We start from the raw sequence: 24529 nt of genomic DNA, 5'->3' as shown, positions 1-24529 counted from the left end.
GTCCCCTTGTCCTATTGTTGGTTGCCTGGGAGAAGAGACCAACCCCCACCTGTCTATGTCTCTCTGAGTTCTAAAGGAATGAACTGTTCATGTTTTCTGCCTCTGAACCTTCCCCACTGTCTCTTGTCTGGCTGTTTGTGTCCTCTTGCCCTTTCTCAGTAGCTGTGAACCACTGTTCCTTGCTTGTTTTCAAAGTCATATTAGTTTTTTTTTATTTTTTACTTCTCTAGATTGTCAAAACTGATTCTATAAACATGCCAATTTAAGAAAATATGTTCTTCGAAGCTGGTAAATGCATTTTTGATGAATACTTGTCATTCTTAGATGTCAGTGCTTTATCTTCAAATCTGTTTACTTTGTATTTCACTGATTACATCCTATTACACAGTCAGCATTCAGACAATAAAATCCCAGTTAATAAGTCAACACGATGTATATGTGGCTGAACAGAATTGCACTGTTTTTTTTTTTTTAGATTTGCTCACAGTTTATTTGAATCTGAAGAGTTTCTTTTTTTCAGTATTAAACTTCAGTTAAAGATTTGTATAGATTCTTAAATGTTTACCTGGTTTACTTCAAGCTGTGCAGTTAAAATGAACTTCACTTCTTCTCTTCCCCTTCTCTCCTTCACTTTCAGCATGGCGTTAGTCTGTATGTTCAGGATAAAGAAGGCTTATCAGCCCTGGATCTCGTGATGAAAGATAGGCCTATCCATGTGGTGTTCAAGAAAACCGGTAGGAGATTAAATAGCTTAATTCCTGTTTTCCAAGAAGATATGTGTCACCAATATATTAATGTATGTACCAATGTAGACAGTATTTTGTGTTTTTAGTTAGGACTTTGTAAATTATGAGATACCTGAAGGTATGGGGTTGCTAATATCAGAAGAAAGCAAGAACAGAATCTTGGTGGTAGGCACAAGATGCACATATGTGCACAGGAATAATGACTGGCTCAGAGGTTAAAAAAAATAAGAAAAAAGGCAAGTGATGTAATAGGTAACACAGAGAGGTTGTGCAGACTCCATCCTTGGAAATACTCAAAACATGAGAGAAAATAGTCTTGGGCAACTTGCTCTAGATGACCCAGCTTCAGCACAGGCGTTGGACTAGATGATCTCCAGAGGTGTTTTTTGACCTCAGTTATTCTACTGATTTTCTCAGTTAAAATCATCAGAGATGGTTTGGATTGGAAAGGATCTTAAAAGTCATCTAGTTCCAACCCCGCTGCTGTGCGCAGGGACACCTTCCACTACACCAAGTTGCTCAAAGTGCCATCCAACCTGGCCTTGAACACATCCAGGGATAATGCATCCGCAACTTCTCTGGGCAATCTGTTCCAGTGCCTCACCACCCTCACTGTAAATATTTTCTTCCTATTGTCTATCCTAAACGTACCCTCTTTCCATCTGAAACCATTCCCACTTGTCTTATCAATACATGCCCTTATAAAAAAATCCCTCTCCAACCTTCTTGATAGGTCCCCTTCAGGTACTGGAAGGCTGCCGTAAGGTCTCCCTGGACAGTGGTGCAGCTTGGCAAAATACACATTGATTTCAGTTTTTTACTCATCAGAAAATGGTGTTCAGATGTCACTGAAAGGTTATTTAAAAAATATAAATCTCATTTTTGGCCACCTCTGATTTGAATTTGGGAAAGGCTTTTTACTAAATTGAAGCAAAGCACATATAACTTAAGGTGGTTAATAGTTGTCTTCTGAAAACGATGTGTAAATCTGCTGCTGCAGAATGTTTGCATTTTCTGCAAATATAACTAATGTTGATCATCTGCACAATATTGTTAAAATATTTTGTTGTAGCACCTTACTTCTCATAAGATTAAATGTTTGTAAAGTTTAGTTTTAGGTAAGAAACAACTTTTCAAATTTTAGATAGAAACAGGAGTTGTTTTTTGGAGTCAGTATGCCCAAGACTGGTAAATTTACAAGCTGCAGAGAGAATGTTTTTCATTACAGATCCCACAGAAGTCTACACCTGGGGAAACAATATAAATTTCACTTTGGGTCATGGTGGTCAACAGGGTAAACATCATCCTGAGCTGGTGGATCTTTTTCCTCGGAATGGCGTGTATATCAAACAGGTATTCTTAATGTGTTACATAGGCACCTTTCTTGATGAACTTGGATGGGTGCGTGAGGGGGAAGAAGTATCAAAGAAGTTATCAATTATTGAGAACTCTAATAACTTCTTGGGACTTCAGTCTGAGAATGTTTGGAAGTTTAAAGTAGAACATGAGCAAACATTCAGGGCATACAATCTGCTGCAGTCTTAGCATGTTTTCTTCAGCTATTCTGAGACAGTATTGTGGCCCTTAAAACTCAGTCTTTGAGCTTCTGTTAGCCTGGGGACTATTAAACTGAAACTGTCAATCTCTTCAGGTACGTTAAAGCAGTACATAATATACTTAAAGCAAACATTTTGTGTTCCTTGTACCTTGATTTGGCAGTCCTATGCTTTAATACTAATATCTTACTTGTATTTTCATGAACATATCTTTATTAAAGAGGAACTTCTTCACAAAGTACTTTTGACAGATGTTCTCAGATTATCCAGGAAAATTAATTTGCCCTGTGTTGCCTCCTCTCCTCCCCTTTTTTGCCTTTGTTTTTTTCAGGTGGTACTCTGCAAATTCCACTCTGTATTCCTTTCCCACAAAGGTCAAGTTTATACATGTGGACATGGACAAGGAGGGCGCTTGGGTCATGGTGATGAACAAACGTGCCTGGTATGCTGCTTTATGTTAATGTAGTCTAGCATAATGTTTCTTTTATTTCAAACAGCAAGTTTAAAAAGTGAATTGGAGTTTCTGTCAGTGTACTTTCAAAATGAGTTTGCTGTTGATTTCAAACCAGCCCCCTTGCTCCCCACCAAATAACAAAAACCTCTCCAGTGCTAGTAGTGAGGCGGCAGAGAGTAAAGGAATGTGCATTTAAATATAGTTTAATTTAAGATAGCTAGACAGAGCAGTCAGACTTTTGTGTTATGGCTGAGTTGTTTTAAAGGTTAGCTGATGCCAGATAAGTGGAAGCAAATGTCTTTTGTGTGGGCTGGCTTCTTAAGTAGGTTTGTGATGCCTTCTGATGTTTGCAAGGCTGTCACAAAGGAAACAGCAGTACTGTGGAGCTGTAGTGGCATGAAGAGTGATGGTAGGGTTGCTTCTTACTGGACTTACACAACTATTAAGTGCAAACTCACTGATCACTTCCATTTGAATAGTACATTGTTGCAATATGAAAACTAAGATTCGACAAGACTAAGATATGGTGACAATGCAATTTTTTAGACTTATCCTAACATCTTATCCTGTGCACATTACCTCGTAGTGTGCGTCTAGCTTGCAGCACAGTCATTTTTAAAAATTTCTAATATCCAGTATCTGGTAGAACTGGATATTCTGTTGGTGAATGCTATAGTGAAGACTGGAGCTCTTTGAAGAAGAGAGCTTTTTAAAGCAATTCTATGAAATTAGAATTTTTTTTCCAAATTGCTCTTTCAAAATTAGGATGTTACCTAGTTGAATAAAGGAGAACTCATGTTAGAGGGCATGAATAGTCAAGGATACAGAACTACTTCCTTATTCTGTGGAATTTTCTTAGAATTATCCCGTATTGGAGGGAGAAATCTTTACTGTTCATGGTAATTTAAAAAGAAAAACAAAAGAGGTGATAGCTAATATCTCTTCAGCTGTTCTAAAGATATAGTTTCCAATCTAATTTTGGAACAGGTGGCTTAAAAGTCATCTCACTTCATAGCAGAGGATGCATTTCAAATGAAAGTAGTTCATCTTACTGCATTGGATGTGCTAATTATGTTAATGAGCGTATTGTGTGTCAAATGCATTTTTATCTGTATTTCAGTATTTGGTCATGACTTACTTTGGTGTCATAGATGGCCACCAGTTAATATCAAACCAGTATATTTTTATATCAGTATTTCTTTTCTTGTTCAGGTTCCAAGACTTGTGGAAGGCTTAGCTGGTCATCAGTGCTCCCAGATAGCTGCAGCTAAGGATCATACTGTTGTTTTAACAGAAGATGGATATGTTTACACATTTGGTTTGAATACTTTCCATCAATTGGGTATTCTTCCTCCTCCTCCTAACTGTAGTGTTCCTAGACAGGTAAAAATAACATCAGTCAAAGTTTAATTGTTTAGTTTTTGTTGGTTTTGGTTTTTTTAACAGAAAGTAAAATGTGAAGGTTATGGAAATAACTTTTAAACCTTTTCAGGACAACCAAGTTTAATGTGAGTTCAGATAAATTTTGTTTCTGTCTTATCATACATCTGAGATCTTAAATGCTTAACTCTGTCCTGATGAATGTCTTAGTTTGTAACCTGAACACTACTAAAGTTTGTAGTGTGAAGTATGATACAGGGTACAATTGCCAAAACCCTTTTCTTCCTCAAATTGTTATGTAGCTGAAGTGATGTAACATTAATAGGTGTGTATTATTTGACATTCTTACTCCTTTTGAATCACTGAATGATGGCTCTCAGGGTTTGATTGTTATATCCTTTGCTGGAAGCACTGTTGATTCTGGAGTCAGTGCTTTGGGAAGAACAATTACAGGGGAGAGAGGGTATAGGCATCAACAATTTAACTATATTTCTATACTTAATCTCTTAAATTTTATTTTTTTGTAAGTAAAGAAGTGTTACATTACCTTTCATTGAAAGGAAGGTTCATCTGAAGTAGAGCAACGCTGCACTACCAGTGTTATAAAAGTAGAAAAGAATTATTGGCCAAAATGCAACAGAATAGTGTTTTGGGTTACCATGGGATGCTCTTCATTAGTGTAATGACAGCTCTGTATCCACAAGATTTGTTTTGAGTTTTTCATCTTAATCTGGAAAATCAAGTTAAATTTGAAGTGTGGAATTAGTAGTGTAGTGTTCTGCAGTATGTTTAGGGCATTAGGACTTACAAGTTGAAACTTTTAGCTGACATTTTGCAGCACCTGAGTCTTCTTTGGCTGTCTTATAACATGTTCTGTGCAGTCTTGTTCAAAATCTTACATATGAAGACAGCATAAAGAGACTTGATTCCAGTTCTGATTAGATAATGAAAAAAGTTTATTTCTTTTTGTCACTAGTGCAATAGTGCCCCACCTGACGAACTTCTGAAATAATCCTGATTTATTAGACTGTATGTGGATTGATGTCAGTGCTTCATGCTTAACGACTTTAGGAGTTAAATGTTGTCAGAAGTTTGTACGTGTGAAATTCACCTGTTGCTACTTGATATTAAGATGTACTTTGGATTTGTGCTTAGGTTCAGGCAAAAAACCTGAAAGGTAGAATGGTGATTGGAGTGGCTGCAGGCAGATTCCATACAGTGCTATGGACTAAGGAAGCAGTGTATACCATGGGGCTGAATGGCGGCCAACTAGGTAAGGTAGAAGTGTTCTGAAAGTAAAACCTAAAATCCAGCCATTTAAAGATGTCGTTCATGCTTAACCTGTCATCTGCTTCTTAGAACAGAAGCCTGGTTGAAGCTTTCTTTTCCCTCTTTTTTTTTTTTTTTTTTAAACCAATCTGGCGACATCATCCCTTCACACTTCTTTTGAAGAATATTTTTCATTACTACCAGTTTCGCATTTTGAGATGATAGGAGCTAGTCAGACTTAACTGACTTATTTGAACTCTTTATAATTCTTCTGCCTTACGTGTTTCAAGTATGGTCCTGCTGCTGAATACTTTGAGGAAACAGAATGTTGCTGTTTGTGTTGGAAATTACCCCAAGGCATGCTTTTCTCCTTCCAACAGTCTGGCTTGTACTGCCCTTAATAAATTATAAACCAGCCTTCAACTCTCCTACCTATGTCCTTCTTTCATCATGCACTGTAAACATGATACTGATAACTTTTTCCATACTAACTTTTTAAAGTTAGATACTTGCCTATATCTAGATTTTTTCCAACAATGCCATTACCAGAAGCTTCACTTAACTCTTATTATTCTGAAGTCAAGAAAGAACCTACTAAAAATGTATTACCAATTGGTGAACTTCTCGATTTGTTGTATGAATGGTATATTTTAATTGCTTTTATCTTTTTTGATAAACAGGTATTGCAGTGTTGGTTTGGATTTGCATTTTTGCAGTTCTGTGTCTGTGTGCAAACAAAACTGTTTAGCTAGCTCTGGTGCTTATAGTTAATCTGCATCAGCTCTGGCCTCAGGTTCCAACACTTTTTGTGTTTCTATTTAAGGTTGAAGAGGTATGTGCAAAATCTTGTCTTTGTCAGAGAAGTATTTTACAGTGAATATCTCTTTGTTTTTGCCATTTTTTTTCATATGCACCCATCATATAAGTTGTTTTTGTGGTTGCTTGTGTTGTTGGGATTATTCTGGTTAGCACACGTCCCAGTGCAGTACCATAGAGACACGAAGTGAATTGTAAACGGTACAGTTGAGTCAGCTGGGCACCATGATAGACCTGTGGTGGTAAACCTTGCCTGTTTAAAATGTTTGAGCATGGCCCTACACTGTCATAAGGCAGCGTTGCTTCCAGCTGTAGAGGTAGCTCTGCTGCTTGTTCCTGGATATCTGTACCCTGCTCTGTTCGGTGGTGCAGACCTAAGTGCCCTGCAATTATGCCCTGCACACAAAGGAGGGTTATATTATATATGAGATTCTTGTTGTTAGGTTTCTTGTCCCAGCAGAGCAGCAATGGCCTTGTTTTATTTTTTTTTTTAATGTTTTCAGAGATCTTGCATTACAGCTGCAACCTTCTCTATTTCATTTAACTGCTCCCTTCATGCTTATGTGCACTTATGGTAGTTTTTCTGACAAACTTTTTTGGTGTCTTCCAGTGACTGAAATAAGCTGTAGTTTATGCCAGTGTTACAGTATTTTACTGTATTGAACTGTAATATGATCAAATAAATATTCTTTTTTTTTGAATCAAAGAAGTACAACCACATTAAATAGCTTCCGAGTGGAATATGCCTTACTTCATTTTTATGTATCAAATCTTGAGTGTTTTCTGGTGTTTGTGGTGAACTAACAAGTATGTGTGGTGTGTTTCTTACCTGCCTTAATTATTTTGAAGATGAATTATCCAGCTACCTAAAAAATCTTTTAGAGTTTAAGGATTGTTCAAAGTAGTGTAGCAAAGTATCCTTTAAATGTACGATGTGTAGAATAGCAAATAATGTTTTTGGGGTGTGTTGTATTTTTTAGGTTATCTGCTGGATCCTAATGGAGAAAAATGTGTAACTGCACCTCGCCAAGTTTCTGCTCTACACCATAAAGACATCTCTGTGTCCTTGGTCTCTGCAAGTGATGGTGCTACAGTATGTGTTACTGAAAGAGGAGATATTTATTTACTTGCAGACTATCAGTGCAAAAAGATAGCTTCAAAGTATGTGTTACTTTTCTAATTTGTTGTGAAAAACAATAGGTGAAGATTACACTGTAGTTGTATACTTGAAGGTCTTTAAAGATTTTCGTGCAGATAATACAATGGTCCTCCATGTTTTCTTCATTTGCAGTTCTTTTATATGAACTAGGGCTATAGTTTTTGTTTGTTTCTTTATTTGTGTTTGTTGGGACATGAGGCTAAGGTGCCACTTGCTGTTTACCAAAGATATTTAAAGAAAACACATTAAGAGGAAATATTTTGTGCTGATTTAAAAACATTGAAACTGGTGTTTTTTCTTCCTCTGTTAGCCTGGTTTTGTATAAGTGCATCTTGGTAGAGGCGTTGAAGATCTGCTATTCTATTTATTTACGTTGTTATGATTTTGAATCAGTAATTTAGGGTCTGATGTTCATAACTAATGTGTGGATAAAGTATGTTATGAAGAGTAATTTAAGTTGCAAGAGGGCCCTTGTAACATCATCTGGTCCATATGCTAAAACCTGCATGTAAAACCTGTTGAAGAAGTTGGATCCTTGACTCATAAATTTAGGAAATGATTTGATCCTGTTCTCTGTTACTTAGTTTGCAATAAGAGATTAGAATTGATTAGATTTGTTTAGATTAGATTTTGCCTAGTTGACTCCCAACTAGGTTTTCAGCTTCATTTCAAATTCTGACAGTATTTATTGACGTATTAAAGATTATTTTATACTTCATTTCTACGTGGCTGTAAGTGAAGGTGCTGGCACTTGTAGAAGCTTAATACAGCATGCTGTGCTCTTATACTAAGAAACTGAGAAGGGATAAGGAATATGGTTTTGATCAGCTAAAAGCCAAAATGTACCAAATCCCTGAGAAATAACCTACTGGATAAGATAGGTCTTTTAATACAAACAGCTAAGTGAATTTTTGTAATTCTGAAATCAAAGATGTATCATCTACTGGTTTTCACTAATGGAATTTTGTGAAGAACCTGTAGATACAATGTGCTTACTTAAAAACAAAACAAAAATTATAGTCTGCTAATAGTAGTAGTAGAATACTATTATAGTAGCAATAGAATACTACTAGCAGTTGTGCTAATAGCACCAGAGGGGCAAAATTAAACATAAGTAATTTTTCAGTGTCACTGCCTCAACTATATTTTTTTTACTGCTTCTATAAACAAAAAAATTAACTGTCATAAAAGTAACATAAATACACAATGAAGAAATACGAATTTAACCTTTTGTGTTCTTTTAGGCAGCTGAACCTTAAAAAAGTTCTTGTCAGTGGGGGATATTTGGAATATAAGGTAGATACCCAGCATCTTAAAGAAAATGGGGGTCAGAAGATTTGCATTCTGGCACTGGATGAAGCTGGAAGAGTAAGTTATTTATAGTTAAATGTATACACTGTGTTGTCTTAAAACTGGAATACTGTGGTGGATTTATTGTTTTCTTCCCATAATAAAGTCCCATTTTACAGGACCTTTCAGAATCTTGGCGTTTTCCAAGATCTGCTCATTGGGAGAGTTAAGCCTTCAGTGCCATCTAGTGGTGTTTACAAAAAATTGTTCTTACTGAAATACCTTCTTTTAAAGAATGTTAAAAACTGATCTTGTATATCAAAATAAGGGAGCTATGTGGGTATTTCCTTTTCTTTCCTTGCCCTTGACTGAATTATGTTTGTTTTGAGATGACCTTATCTGTTCATTAGGTTGGTGTAGTATTTGTGCATGTGAGTTTTAGCCTCTAGCATCTGTAGTATTGGTAGTGCCCTTTTAACATCTTTGGGACACTGCTTTAGCAGTAAGAAACTACTTTATCTTCCTGCATCAGTGGAACTATGTCGATGTACATTTCATACTGACAAGTGCTGGGATCTTTAGTGCTTCTAGGCATTATAAATTATTGAGTAAGGAAAGGGATGTGATCTTAATACTTCTCTTTCCTAAATCAGTGCTTCCTGGTCTGGCTTGGTTGTACTTCCTTTGAGGAAGTACTGTTTAACCTAGAAAAGAGAAGGCTCAAGGGGGATCTTACCAATGTGTACCTGAAGGGAGATGTAAAGAAGATAGAGACAGGCTCTTTTCAATGGTGCCCAGTGACAGAACGAGAGGCAGTGGGCACAAACTGAAATAAAGGAGGCTCTGTCTGAATATCGGGAAGCACTTTTCTCATTATGAGGGTGGTCCAGCACTATCATAGGTTGTCCATGAATGTTATGAAATCACCATCCTTGGAAATACTCAAAAGCTGTCTAGATGTGTTCCTTGACAGCTAGCTCTGGGTAGTTCTGTTTGAACTAGATAACCTCCAGAGATCTCTTTCAACCTCAGCCATTCTGTGATTCTGTAGGGCTCGAGGGATGGGAAAGGAAGTAGGTTGCTCGGGTTCTTTTGTCCTCTCCTTATGTAGATGTTAACAGACCTGTGCAAGCCCTTCAATGGGAGAAGATGAAAGTCTGACTTTTAGTGCTGTTAATGCCATGTCTGGGCTTTACCTTGCTTGCGACTATTTCTTTATGTTCGCTTCCTTGACATGTACAGTTTACCTTGTTGGGGACTTGCTGTGCATGCAGTGTTTCACATTCCTGTTGAATATTTTAAATGTGTTTGGTCATGGTCTCCATTTCAAAACCTTGACTAGGATAGAGAAATCTAAGATTTTTGTCAAACAATTAACAGGAAATGGTTTAAATTTTTGGTGTGCTAGCTTTGAATTTTGTCTGATTTATAAGCAAACCAGTTGGGCAAATCTGTAAATTAAGAACTAGATGAAACATGTTTCTTGACTTGATGACACCTTTTGCTGTCCTTGTTGACGTGTCAGTAAAACCTGTACTGTATATTACTGCCTTGAAGATATTTGAATATTCGGAGAAACTTTTCAAATGCCCTTCAAATGGATCTTGATATCATAGTAGATTTTCCCTGTTTTACTTGTAGGTTCTTTGATGCTCATAACACTTTATTCTAAAATTTTCAAGAATATCTTTCTCCTTTTCTATGCAACTTAGAGGTGATATATTCTTGTGTTTAGAAAAGTAGTGTGTGATATGTGACAGCTTTTATAGGATATGAAGATTTCCCCTTTCTCTAAAATATTTATATTGTAGGTGTTCTGCTGGAAGTCATCTAACAACTCCATGAAGCAGTGCCGTTGGGTATATGGCCGGCAAGTCTTCATGTCTGATGTTGCTTTAAATGGGAACGAAATAATGTTTGTCACACAGGATGGTGAAGCCTTTACAGGGAAGTGGCTGGAAGAAGGGAAAAAAATCTCAGAAAAGAAAGGTTAGCCATGATTTCTTAATGGCTTTTAAGTGCTTTAAATCAATATAAAAGTTTAATCGAATCTTTACAGTCTAACCATATTATGTAGTGAGTTTGTTCTTCCCTCTGTGACTGATGGTTGTTAGTATTGACTCCTACTCTACACTTTCCTCAGTAATACTAAGACTTACTTATTTTGCAGCCCTCAGTTAAACTTTAAGTGGACATTTCTGGGAGGAAAAGTACTTCTGAAGAGTAATAGGAGCACGAGGGTCTAGTGCAATGATCTTGTCACATATTAGATAATGAGTCCTAAGAGAATTGGCATTAACCCAAAGAAGGAGTATATTCTTGCTTGTGCTGCTAAGTGTGTGAAACCTTATTGTGTTTCCTAGACCCTTACCTGGGCAGAATACAGGGTCCAGAGCAATTTCCGCCTTACTAACTTGGCTCATATTGCTGAGAGTAGGTCCTGTTGGTTTGTTTTGATGCAAGGAAAATACCTGTCTACTACAGGACAAGATTTTAATTGAAACTGTCAGCTCTTTTTCAGGAATGTATTTGAACTTTATAACTGTATGTTGCAGTTCGACTTCCTTTGATACTGAGATCCGTCTTTACTTTTCAGTCCATTTTTGTATTCTTTCACAGTAAAAATCTTTCCTCTGTTTTTAATTCAGAGTTGCACACTCAATTGCTACTTTCTTTTGTTCTACACAGCACATAGTACAGAAGCACCAAATGCATCTCCTTTTTGCTGTTTGTCCTGGTGCTGATATGTGTCTGTAGGCACTCTTTTTTATGCTTATTGCTATTCTTTTTTGTAGTTTTTAATGTCTTCAGAGAAACTTCAGAATCCACACCTGCTGACTAGGTGAATGCCTAGTTGATCACACACAGTGACACATACACAGAATCCTCAAGGTTGAAAGAGACCTTCAAGATCATCTAGTGCAACTGTCAGCCTGGCACCACCATAATCATCTCTAAACCATATCCTCAGGTGCCTTTTGAATATTTCCAGAGAGGATGAGTCCATCAACTCCCTGGGCAACTTTTTCCGATGCCTAACCACGCTTTCAGTGAATTTTTTGTTCTAATGTCTAATCTGAACCTGCCCTGGTGCAACTTCAGGCCATTTCCTCTCATATAGATGAACATCTATGATATTCATCAGTGATTTGTAATGAATAAGGTCTTCTGTTTTTTTGCAAGGTTTTAATGAATGTTGTGAATGGTGTGCATGTATTCAATTACCAGGTAATGGAAAATTCTAGAGATGCATTCAGAGATGTATTCATGTTATTTCAATAGTATTTGGTTAGTTTGGGTATAATTTAAACAGATATGAAATCCAAAGGCAATTGTGTTATTTCTGTTATAATGATTTGACAGGAAAAGAGAACAGTCTTGCACGGCTGTATGCTGATGCACAGCTTGTTTCATTCTGCAAGAGGTTGCACTGAATGTTAGGTGGAGTGTTTTCCCTTACATAAGAAGTGGCAAAACACTTCCGCAGGAAGTTCTGGGTAAGTTCTCCTCCTACATATACTGTATATAAGCTAGCTGAAATCTTCAGCATGATTTAGTCTTATTCAATGACTCCATCAGTGGACATAGAAAAGTCAGTCTTGCCTTTTTGTTTTATTTGTTGCATTTTAATTATCAGGATCTTTCTATGATTTGTATTCACTTTTTTTTAGCAGAACTTGTATCGAGCCTTCAGAATTCTTCATACGATGTGTCTTGTGAACATGATGCAAACAGTGTGTATGAAAGAATTCGACTTCAGAAGCTAACTTTTGTCCACCGAGCTGTTAGTATTGCCACTGACCCTAGTGGCTGCAATTTTGCTGTATTACAGTCAGATCCTAAAACCAGGTATATTTAAAACACCAATGGTAATGTTTTGCGTTTTTGTGTGTGATTGCAATTAAATCATTCTTTTCCAAACTATTTTTTGGCTCATACAGAAGTCACAGTAAATATGGTTACCCATCCTGCTAGAGGATAGCACTTGTTAGTAACTATGTTGAAGTTACCCAAAAGCCTCAGCTAGCATATTTGCATAATTTGTATAGACAGTGTTGTTTTATCTAAGGTGTTTAAGGCAAGCGTTTGCCCTGCATTTCCTAACACACTCTGAGTTCTAAATACTGTAGACATTCACCTCTTCGTTAATCACCAATAATCAGCTTTTAAATAGAAGTGAAAAGTGAACTTTTACTTGTTTGAAAAAAAATGTCTAAAGTAAAATAAACAAGTAGAATACTGAACCATGTTTCTTATTCTCTCACAATAGTTTCCAGTATATCTGATAAATAGCTAAGCGTTATTGGTTTGGTTTGTAATATGAAATACAGCAAACATTTTTGTGTTTTCTTGTTGGAAAAATGAGATGAAGATAAGATAGTTCTGATAATACATATTTATTGGGTACATTATAAAGAAAAAATACCATATTTGATATTCTAAAGCTAGGGAGGTCTTACATGTGTGGTGTAATTGCCTAAATACCATATTATTAGTTATTTTTGTAAAGAATAGGACAAGAAATGTTGAGTAGTGCAGCAATGTAAGAAAAAACCCAAACAAACCAGATGGAAGCAACCTCATCCTCCTCACCAAACATACTATGTAAAGTTTTATGAAGCTTGTAGATTTTGGTTTCTTAATGTATTTCATTTTATTCTAGTCTCTATGAAATTCCAAGTGTGTCATTATCAAGTTTTGGAATGGATTTTGGCAAACTGTTAGACGAAACAGATGAAATGGACAGCATCCACGATGTGACTTTTCAGATTGGCACAAGAACGTACCCCGTGCACAAATACATCCTGGCTGTACGCTCTGACTTCTTCAGGAAGCTGTTTGTTTCCAGTGACAACCAGCTAGACACTCCAGACATCTACCGTAAAGATGAAGATGCTGTTGGATGTGATCTTTATGTAATAGAGAAAGTTCATCCAGATCTGTTTGCATACCTCCTGCAGTTCATATACACTGATACTTGTGATCTTTTGACTCATGGTTATAAACCAAAAATCCCATATAAAGAAAAATCAGAAGAATATCAAAATACTTTAATTTCTAATCTGAGCAAAATGAGTTTTGAAGAAAATGTTAATGGAAAGTCTGCATTTGAGATTTATAGAAATAACCAAGTACAAGTTATGAATGAAAAACAGAAGAGCAAATCTAAAAAAGGCAAAGCTGGTGAAGAAGCTAACCTCATTAAAATGTTGCAAAGTGCAGCAAAGAAATTTGGACTCAGCAATTTAAGTGGAAGGTAGGTGAAAGGAAATTATATATTTATATTATATATATATTAAATTTATATTATAACAAACTCTTCATGGAGTGTTTTTATGTCAGCTGATATAACTTTAGTTTTTATGACAATAATGTAAATAAAGACACTTATGTTAGAATAAAAATTGGGAGGAAATGGTGGGGGGATACTGCTTAGGAAGTGCGCATCGGTTGGCAGATGGTGAGCTATTGCATCGTGTGTCAGCTGGTTTGTATGTGCGAAGTCCTTGACCATTATAATTAATATTTTCCATTGCTTTTATGCTTTATTAAACTGTGTATCGACCCACGAATTTTACTATTTTTTCCCTGGTTCTCTCTCCCCCATCCCACTGGTGGGTGGGTGGGGGAGAGTGAGTGAGAAGCTGTGTGGTGCTTACCTGCCAGCCAGGTTAAACTGTGGCAGTATCTTTTAAGGCATGGGCTCTATGGGATTTGATATCTGATACAAATCATGTGACTTTCCAGAATGGCTGTTTTAAAACATCAGTACTTGTTTTGTTAGAGACAGCTGATCTAATTGAGTTTTAGATTGATTAATTTCTATACTGTGGTCCATAGTCTAGCAGTTTTTCCATAGACAACAAACATATTTTGTGTAAAACAACACAAAGCCAAATTGAATTCTTGTTAATTTTATGTTACGTGGTGAAACGAATGGAATTGAGAACAAATATCTCTGTAGACCAGTATTACACAGTTGTCTAGGGTTTCTTTTCTGCATTTGTCCTTTCAAAAGAGGGAATGAGTTTTTTCAGGACAGTTTTCTTTGCTGTAGTTTTTGCACACACAGCAAAGATGTGAAACTGCTGCTAAAACTGTGTTCCTGAGTAAAATTTCCATGGTAAAGCACTTTGCCTTTGGAAGTGTGTTACTTTGTAATCTGCCAGCAGTACTCCTGTGTCTTTACCATCCCATTCATAAGCCTCTCTGATGAATTAGGATGCTAAAAAAGCCTGTGCTGAAACATGCATCTCTTCTAAACTGCTGTCTCTGCTCAGATAACTGACTGGTAGCAGTATATATTATTTGTACATTTTTGACCCTGTGGTGTGGGACTTTGGCCTTAACTGTATAATATAGCTTTCAGGTAAGATAATACATAAGACAGCTAAGATGTGGAAAGAATGTCAGTTATATTTTACATCTGCAGTGAAGACTTTGAAATAAGAACTGGCCCTTTCTAGTTTTCTTTGATGAATCATTTTGATTTTTTTTCATATTCACAATATGAGGCCACCGAAGTACTGTTACTTGGTGGAACTGTTCTTAATGGTTTGAACTGTATACTAATTGTATTGCTTATTACTAATGTTAATGACTTGCAGGTTGGATGGAGTCAGGTTAGAAAATGGAAAAATTATTGTTGTCAACAAGAAGAATGGGAACAAACCAAAATTAAATCAGAAGAAATGGTAATTTTTTTTAAATCAAGCTTCTTCTACCCCCATTATCTTCCTTTAATGTCATCTCTTTCTCTATTAAATGCAAGCTAAGGTTGATCAGCAGCATTTTAACTTCTGGTGTACACTTGTCTCTTTCACAGTAATTCATGTTTGGATGTTCTTTGTAGATGCTTATAGACTGATCTCTAAATTAGTAATCTGGGATAGATTTCGTGTGGTGTATTTTTGTTTCTTTTTACTGTACCTCAATGTGTTCTGTGGGTTAACTGTGTCATAGAATGCTAATGTCAGGAGAAGTGTTGTGGGTAATTCAGTCAAAAGCAATTTGACTTCTGTAAATGTGCTTGCTGTGACAATAAGACTACACAGATTGGAAATAAACAAGTGGATAATATTTTTTCTAATTTGCTTTTAGCAAAGTGATATTGGTTTTTTAATTCCATTGATGTGATTGAGTTATTTATACCCAAAGTCTTGAATAGTCTTATTTACATAGTAAAAACAACATTGCATAAAAGTAACTTTTTAACAGAATTTGGATTATTGCACTCCTAAAATGCATCATGAAAGCCTATAGTAGCTACTGATATAAAAGAAATCTGTAACTTAACATAGACCATTTAAGATTGACTAAAATTAACCATAATTAATTTATTTGATCATAGCAGTAATTGATCTTGTTTTGAAGGAAATACTTCAGATAGAATTTTGAGAGCTCAAGTTTGGAAAAAAAAAATTCTCTCTGAAAACTATTGTGCTTGTACTTTTGGGTTCATTTTCTGTGATATTAAAGTTCAGGTGTGTTTTATTTCAAAGAATAAATCGTAACTTGCTAAAGTTAGCATTCATTTGTTGAGTTTACAACTTGTAGATCTTCTGAATAGTCACAGTTTTGATCCTATTAAATATCTTCTAGTTCATACCTCTGCGATGTGACCCTGAAATCTTTAGATGGAAAGGAATTCCCGTGTCATAAGTGTGTACTTTGTGCAAGACTTGGTATGTGTGTGTATTTTTATATATATTTATATAATATAAGTCATATTGTCTCTTTTAACTGTCATTTTCTTGCATCTTGAACTGAAATGCCTTTCTTTACAGATTATTTTCACAGCATGTTAAGCAGCTCATGGATTGAGGTAAGCTTGCCAAACACGTGTGGTGGTATGTTTTTTTCGCATCAAATAAGTGAGAGATTTTCAGCTTTTTCCTATAGTAACATAACCTAAATAATGGGGAAAAGGAAAGGCTGGATTCTTGGGTCTTGTTTGCAAGAAAAAAACCCACAAACCACAGTTTTGGTTACTCTACATTTGTGCTATTTACATTGTGTATTAAATGAGAGTAATAAATGTAATACTGTATATCAGGGGAAATTACAGTATTGCTTTTGTTTTAGAGGTTTAGTTTGAGCTAGTTCATGGATTTATAAAAAGTACTGGACTTACGGGATACTGCTTTGAATGAATTTTCATTTTCTTTCTGTAAAAGATCTTACTATTTAAATAATATGCAGTTTGGAATAGCTTGTCCTGTAGTGAGTACAAGATACAACAGGATCAAGAGTCAATGTATAGAACCTCCAGTTAACTTCTGCTGTTAAATGAAATAGAGGATATCAAGGACTATTCTACTTTGTCATGAACTGGTGCTTCAAAAGGTGTAGATCTTTAATTTGTCATGGTTCCTATTTCCTAGCTGTGTGTCAATGCCCTGGTTGTTCCTGGACATTGTAATTTCACTAATACCTCTGTTTAAGTATCTGAATACTGTTGAAAATCTTTATGGAAAGAGAGGAGAGGTGTAAGTGGAGAAGCATTTTTCTGAGACTGAAAGCTAAAGCAGTGGCCGGAGTTTTTTCAGTTTCATAACTTTCTGGCAATGTGTAAATCTAAGAACCTGGTAGAGTACTGACAGTTCTCTTCTGCTGTGAAACAGAACTTCACCTCTAAGTTACTGTGCTGCCTTTTCCTCAGTCAGCCCTGAGGAAACAAATTGAAACACTGTGAGACAAATGATGCATTTAAGGCCTTTTTATTTAAGCATTTAATGTCCATTTGTATCATTGATTTCTATATCAATTGTATGTAGTTCATAAATTATCTATTATTTCATAAGTAAATCTAAATCAACCTAAATTAATAAGTAAATATTTTGTGAATCGAGTGCTCTAGATGTCGTATAAAAATCTTAATGTCTGTAAGAGGTTTAAACTTTAGATGGAAAATATGTCATTACCAGTAGCATGTTCTAAAGCAAAAGAAATCTTTTAGTATGAAGCTTTACTTCAGTACCACTTGAAATAAACCAAAGTTGTTAAGCAGTGATGCTACATAAAAAGTGAATGGGGACACATGATTTACTGGCTAATGTTTGCTCATACAAAAACTTTACTGGTTAGGATGGTCCTTCAAATGGAGGGTTTGATGAGGACTTTGTTTTGAGAGAGATTAACAGTATTGACTACTTTAATTTTGTTTTTCCTTGGGAACTTGTGATTTCACTAGATCTTTTGACCTTGAAAGGAAAACAGTTCAGTAGTTGCATAGGGGATTCCTGTAGTTCTACTTTTAGACAGTTGTGGGTAAAGTAATATAATCAAAGAGGATTGTTAGAGAAGATGATCAAAGTGATGAAACACTGAATTGTTTCATGTATATTTATTCAGAAGTTTGGGCAGATTTTAATTGCTCTACTACAGTCAATTCTTAATTGAAGAACTTGAACAGATTTTGTACAAATGCTTAAATAATTGTTTAACTTTGAAAATATGACCCTCAGTTTGAGTCATTTGCTAAATATAATTGGTGTCTTAATGTTGTATTTCATTCCAAGCACTCAGCTTCTCTTACTCTTTTTTTCTTTTCTTTTTCTTTTTTTAAATACTTTTAGGCTACCTGTTGTTCGGCTCTGGAAATGCCAATCCATTCTGACATACTACAGATAATTGTGGATTACCTGTATACAGATGAAGCTCTTGCCATAAAAGGTGCAATTAACATTTTCAACTGTAGCTGTTGCAATTTTTGTATTTTTAAAATAGAAATTTAGTACTTAACATGCTTGTGCTGAAGTTATATGTAAAAAAAATCCCAATTTTTATGCCTTCTGCTTAAGAGCGTGAGGTGATAGCTGTACCCTAGACCTCTTTTCTTTTGCAATTTTCCTTTTCCCTCCTATTGCTTAAAAAAGTTGACTGTCAGTGCTCTTCTAAGCTATTCCTTGGGCTGTGAAAATCCCATGGAAATTTGCAAAACCATTATATTTGTCCCTTGGTAAAATCTCATTGAAGCTGTATGTGTGATAATTGCTTTTGATTTACCCACAACATTTACATGATGCTTTGTTTTCCAGATTCTCAAAATGTGGAATTCATGTGTAACGTTCTGGTGGTAGCAGACCAACTTCTTATATCCAGACTCAAAGAAATCTGTGAAGTAGCCATTGCAGAAAAACGTGAGTTCTTTCGCTTGTATTATAAAGGGTTAGAGAATAAAAAATAGGGTTTTTAGAGGTTCTTGCCTTTTTCAGCACAGAATTATTTGCTTATATTCCTTTGCACTGAATATGTTTTGCTGTTCCTTGCACAGCTAACTGTTGTATCTCTGGTCTGAGCAATGTTCTAGGTTAGCATAATCTTTCATTCCTTATGCATCGTCTTCATCTCATGCTCTTTAATAAAAGAAAAAAAAAAGCAAAAAAAAAAATGCAAAAAGCTATCCACCCCCCCAAACCCCCTTATTTCATTGAATTCAAATTTCTTCTCTTTAAAATACGACAAAATTAGTTACATGTTTTTGTTTCTATCCTTGTATTTAGTTCTACTAATTCTTCTGTTGTTTGTTTGATACAGTGCTGTTTTTATATGTCTATGAAGACCTGTCTCTTCTAGAAAACACTGTGTTGTTGCTTAACTTGATATTTTTGCTCGGCTTTCCTACTGACTTTCATTTCACTCCTCCCTCCTGGCCCCGATCCCTACCTCTCTCTCTCCCCCTCACCCCCCCCCCTTATTTTTTCTTTGTCCCTACTAAATTAGAACATTTGGAACTTTAAGAACTATTTATGCTACATATGAAACTTGCTATTTTTAGCTTCCTTTTCCCCCTTTATTTTGGACTGCTGTTGAAACTGATCTGTTTGCAGGTAGGACTTTCTGTTTCTGTGAATAAGCCATTGCATTCAAACTGCTGCAAAGTTACATGGGGCTTGCTATAGTTTATGGCCATTTTGAGCATTAGCATTTTTTCTAGGAATGGAGAAGTATATAATATGTTTCAGTTACTAGATCATGCTGTACAATAAGTCTTGAAAACTACTGCTTGATAGTGCAGCAGATTATCTAATTTAGTTTGTTTTTCTTCTCTGCAGTTACTTTAAAGAATGCTGCTGAGCTGTTGGAGTTCTCAGCCATGTATAATGCTGAACAGCTAAAATTGTCCTGCTTGCAGTTCATAGGACTCAATATGGCAGCTTTGCTTGAAGCAAGGTTAGTAGGAATGCCTTTGTGTTCACATATTAGCTGTTGAATTTAAACATCTCAAAAAGGCAAAAGGATTGGAAGAACTAATACAGGCAGTTGAATGTTAAAATGCAACTGAATGCTGCTAGTTTAAAGGTAGGCTCATTTTTGCCAGAGAGGGAGAGAAAAACTAGTTAAATATCTGTACATACTGTACCAGTTCTGTAGTACAAAACCATATGTTACTGCCTGCCACGAAGAGGCTGAATTAAGTGGAAAAACCTCTCTTGAATTCAGTGGGCTTTGACATTATGCATAGTCATTCTTGGGTTTTTAGAAGTGTTTTTGAAGATGCATAAAACTACTGTGGGTTTTTTTTTTTGTTCTCTGTTTGGGGGTTGTTTTTTGGGGGGGAATGGAGTTGTGTGGTTTGTTTGGTTGTTTGCTTTGTTTTAGGATTATTTGGAGTTTTTTTAAACATGATTGTTACTATACCTATTTAATTTATTTTAAATAGATTTATTATATAGCTGCTACATTTTCCAAGGAGGATGGGCCTGCCATTTGGTAGTCTTTTCGCTTTAACTGTCTGCAGTGAGAGCTGAACAAATTAATTTATTATCCTTGCTTTCCACAGTGATTCTTCTAAAGTTCTAAGAAGTTGAAGGTGTGCTCTGGCCTTCCTTCTCTTGGACAGGTCTTCAGGTTGCTTCCTAAGTACATACCACCTTTTCAGAGCAAATCTTATCAGCACTGATTGAACTTCTGTTCTAGCAAAAACTGGAAAAAAAAACCAAAAAAACCCAGCCAAAGAAAAAAATCTGCCTTTATTGTTAGTCCTCGCTGTCCTTTTTGTTAGACTTCTTTTCACTTAAAGAAATTTTTAGAGATCTGAAACAGTTCAGAATGCCAGCACTTCCTTGCCATGTCACATAGCTGCTCCACTTGCATCACAGGAGTTTATTCATATTAGCCATTTTCCTTGTCACATCTGTGTAAAGTATAAACATTTTAACCTTTGATTTTGGAGAGAAAAATCTAATAAAATTGCTTTAAATATTACTCTGAATTCAGATTTGTTTCACCTTAGACCTGAAGGACATGCAGCATTCTGACTATGATTAAGACTGCATCTGTATTTTAGTGAAAATCTGAAAATGTTAGTATTGGGTAGAAAAACTTTTAATTTGATACTTAAGACAGGTAGAACTCAGTCCTGACAGCTTCATGTGAGGAGAACTGTTCACATGGACAAGACAGTTCTCTTGAGTCCAGTTGGTTGCTATAGAATTATTTTTTGGCATAAATGTGATGTTGAGTTGAGTTTTATAGGAGAATTTACATAGACTTGGGGTGTTTAGATACATGTCAGGAAAACTTGAAAATATGCAGAAATAGAGAGAGTAATGACCAGTTCATGGTTACTTAACTATGTAGGTCTGTATTGGCTCTGACCTTAAATAAAAGTAAGTGGAAAGGTTGTGTGTTTAATCCTGCCTTACAGCAAAGGCATTGATTAGTTTATATTCTGTGTAGGTGAGATTCATGCAAAATGTTAATTTGAATTTTTCATTACTGGGATTTTTTTTTTTTAATAAGCTGCTAAGATAATTTTTTTTTTCTTTAGGACTCTGGATGTCTTAAGTGATGATGTTGTGAAGGATCTTTCTGTTTATTACAGGAAAATGGTAAGTTGTACAACTTGAGTGTAAGCTGATTAGGTTTAAAATGAGAATAGATGAGTAATAAATACATACCTGCAGGGTCTGTAGATGACAGGCTAAATGTGAAACATCTGACTCAACAGATGAGGTTGGCTGCTACAATTATCACTCTTAAGGAGCTCATATTTCATTATTCACTAGCTGCTGCTGCGACAGTGTTGTGTCTTTAGAATTAATGAATTATACACATTAAATGTATTAATATTCTGTAATTAACAATTGTTGCATGAAAAAGTGTAAGCAAAACCTGTGGAAAAGAGCATCTGCTACTTGGAAGAAAGGAGAAGAAAGAAAATGATATATCTCCAGTGAAAAGTTCAGGGTGATTCTATAGGTCTTAAAATCAGTAAGAAGAATAATGTGAAAGTTGAGCTTTAATGCAAAGGTGAAAACCAAGACACATTATAATCCAGTATTTTTTAATTGTAAAAGATAAATGTTTGCAAAATCTTGAAGCATATTTTGTCAGGAGTTATAGACAGATGAAACAGACATTTTGAGTCTGTCAAAATAGTTCTCTTGTTTTGCTTAAAGACGTAGCTTAACTTTGTAAGCTTGTTAAATAATTAATTACTTGATCTGTGAAAGTGTTTTAAATTACAGTCAGTTTTGGTCCTTTTACAAGAGACCATATATTTGCTAGCATACAGCTTAAGAGAAATTTAATGTAATGGCTTTTACAACTATAGATTCCAGCTATGGTCAGGAGAGTAATTACCCCATATCCGGATGGGCCTGACATAAGTTCTTTTGAGCCTGAAGATGGAGAGAATTATGTCTTTTTAAGGGAAGAAATGAACACAGAACAAAATTCTCAGTAAGTATCTGTTTTTTATCAATATTTTTAACTAGATGAACTGTGTGTATTAAATCCTCATTTTCATGGTGCCTGACTCCCTTTAGATTCAGAATTGAAATATTAAGAAATGGAGATTACAAAGAAAATCCCTTCAGTATTTGAAAATATAACAAACCTGCAGCAGGGCACTTCTTTCAATTTATAAGTAGCATGTGAGTAAAGGTTGTAAAACAAGCATTCACAGTAATGTTTGGGAGTTGTGCATGTGAGGAGAGTATCTGTGTATGTGAGACCAAATGTGGAGTTCATTGAACTTCACTGAATTAGGAGAAATCAAAAGAGAAAAAACCAGACTTTAACATACTATATAGATCTCTTTGGAAAATTGTGATAATCTACATTTCTTAATATTTACAGAATTGTCAAGTGAAATATGAAGTTTTGTAGCTGATAGGATGGCTTGGTAGCAGGCTTCCAAATAGCAAAATACAATATCACTGTGCAGATGAAACGTCACCTACATTATTGTGTACGGTTCTGAACATTTGTGTCTGGAAAAGTTGTGCTAAATGAACTAGGTAAGAACTAGTAGATCAAGGGAACTGAGAGGCTATTTTGTATTAGACTTCAAGCCATTCAGGGTTCTTAAGGGCTAGGTGATAGATAACCTTTAGGGTATTGGGCACTCCAAGGGTTAAAAAATAACACAAACCCAGACATTGTAAGTTAGTGATGCGGAATTGAATAAGTCGCTGTACAGTTGTTCCACAAAAAGCTTCTCAAAGAAACTTTTTGAAATAGGGTACTGTAGCTGTGATTCATATAACTCTGAATTTCTAGTAGTTTTTGTAAAATGAAAGATGCCTTTTGTTTATTCCACTCTTCCTAATAGCATATACAGGAACACATGACATTTAGGTAGCATGGCCCTAGACCTGCTTTATTGTAAAGTTAGTATTATTAGGATGGGAATGTTTGTGTTGGGGAAAAATGAGACCAACTGTGGAGTTTATTGAACTTCACTAATTTAGGAGAAATCAAGAAAGAAAAAAGTGGAGACTTGTATGTCATTTGCTTTATGTCCATTGCTGTGCTGTGTAGCAGGTTTAATCTGACCTAGGTGGCAGTGCCAGTCTGTGCAGCAGCTGTATCTTCCACTGTCTCATCAGAAGTCTTTGTGCAGTGTAATAGTCCGGAGACTAGGTCTAGATTGAAAAGAATTTTTTCTTTTCCTCCTGGATTCTTTTAGTCTCCTCAAATCATTTATGAAATAGTTGTGCCAGTGCATAAACAGAGCAGGAACAAGCAGCTCTTGCCAGCGGGTGGGACCAGGTACTACTGCTTGAAGTATAATGGCTGTTGCTGACTGAAAAACTTGACATTGACACCGGTAGTTCTGAGCCTCAATTTCTGTGGCTTAACGCAGTTGGGGTTTTTTTTGTTTGTTTTTGTTTGTTTGTTTGTTTGTTTGTTTTTAATAGGGAAGCCCTTTTCAAAAGAGCAAAAAATAAGGCAAAAAAGAAGCCACGAAAACGGTCTGACAGCTCTGGAGGATATAATCTCTCAGATATTATTCAGAGTCCAGCCTCTACAGGTCAGTGGAAAAGAGATTCCTTTCAGGTATAGAACCAGAACATAAAGTGTAATATGCAATGCAATTTCTGTACTTCAGGAAGGAAATCTTAGAAAGATTATTTCTTTTGTAGTGAACACCATAGTTGAATGTGAATAGTGAATTCTTAAGATTAAGGTTTTTTTGAGAGGACTTTTGTCATTTTAAGCTTGTGCCCAAAGTTCAGATAAAAGCACATATTTTATCAAATAAAGATAATGGACACTTTCTCATGTGGTTTTAATAAGTGGAACATTTCTACTAATGTGTTGTGGGTTGTTTGTTTTTTTCTGGAATATAAAAGATAAATTAGTCACTTTTTTTTGAAAAGATGGTAGAAAACTTCATTTTCAAAGAAAAAGTGTCAGTGTTACTTCATAAAACTTTATATTGTGAGACAGCGGAAGAGAACTGGGACCAATATTCTGAAAAAAAATATTTAAGGTAGTCTAAAATTTGCTTATGCTTATTACAGCCTAGTATTCTGGTCTAGGTAAACTTCTGGTTATTTTTTATTCATCATACGGAGTGAATAATTTTGGGTTTTTTTAAGCATTGTTTAGTCTGGCTCTTATG

The 24529-nt window shown here is 35.6% G+C and overlaps 1 protein-coding gene across 3 annotated transcripts in view; it reads left to right on the top strand.

The window, feature by feature from the left end:
• Positions 1-24529, top strand: part of IBTK (inhibitor of Bruton tyrosine kinase) — a 55898-nt gene that overhangs the window by 10765 nt on the left and 20604 nt on the right. For 2 of the 3 annotated variants that reach the window (XM_027743192.2, XM_027743190.2), the window contains exons 3-21: positions 638-734; positions 1975-2099; positions 2634-2744; positions 3969-4139; positions 5292-5409; positions 7202-7382; positions 8625-8748; positions 10482-10659; positions 12342-12519; positions 13334-13927; positions 15279-15365; positions 16273-16355; positions 16458-16495; positions 18249-18345; positions 18711-18812; positions 19728-19845; positions 21446-21506; positions 22232-22359; positions 23823-23935. In XM_027743192.2, coding sequence (XP_027598993.2) covers positions 638-734; positions 1975-2099; positions 2634-2744; positions 3969-4139; positions 5292-5409; positions 7202-7382; positions 8625-8748; positions 10482-10659; positions 12342-12519; positions 13334-13927; positions 15279-15365; positions 16273-16355; positions 16458-16495; positions 18249-18345; positions 18711-18812; positions 19728-19845; positions 21446-21506; positions 22232-22359; positions 23823-23935 — 2704 coding nt within the window. The remainder of the gene's footprint in view (positions 1-637; positions 735-1974; positions 2100-2633; positions 2745-3968; positions 4140-5291; positions 5410-7201; positions 7383-8624; positions 8749-10481; positions 10660-12341; positions 12520-13333; positions 13928-15278; positions 15366-16272; positions 16356-16457; positions 16496-18248; positions 18346-18710; positions 18813-19727; positions 19846-21445; positions 21507-22231; positions 22360-23822; positions 23936-24529) is intronic. The other variant, XM_027743191.2, reaches the window with a different exon arrangement.

Source organism: Pipra filicauda, unplaced genomic scaffold (assembly GCF_003945595.2).
Source record: "Pipra filicauda isolate LSUMZ 115617 unplaced genomic scaffold, ASM394559v2 scaffold403_size635245_pilon, whole genome shotgun sequence".
Lineage (NCBI taxonomy): Eukaryota > Metazoa > Chordata > Aves > Passeriformes > Pipridae > Pipra > Pipra filicauda.
Note: the sequence above shows the minus strand (reverse complement) of the source record. Positions and strands in the feature narration are given on the sequence as shown.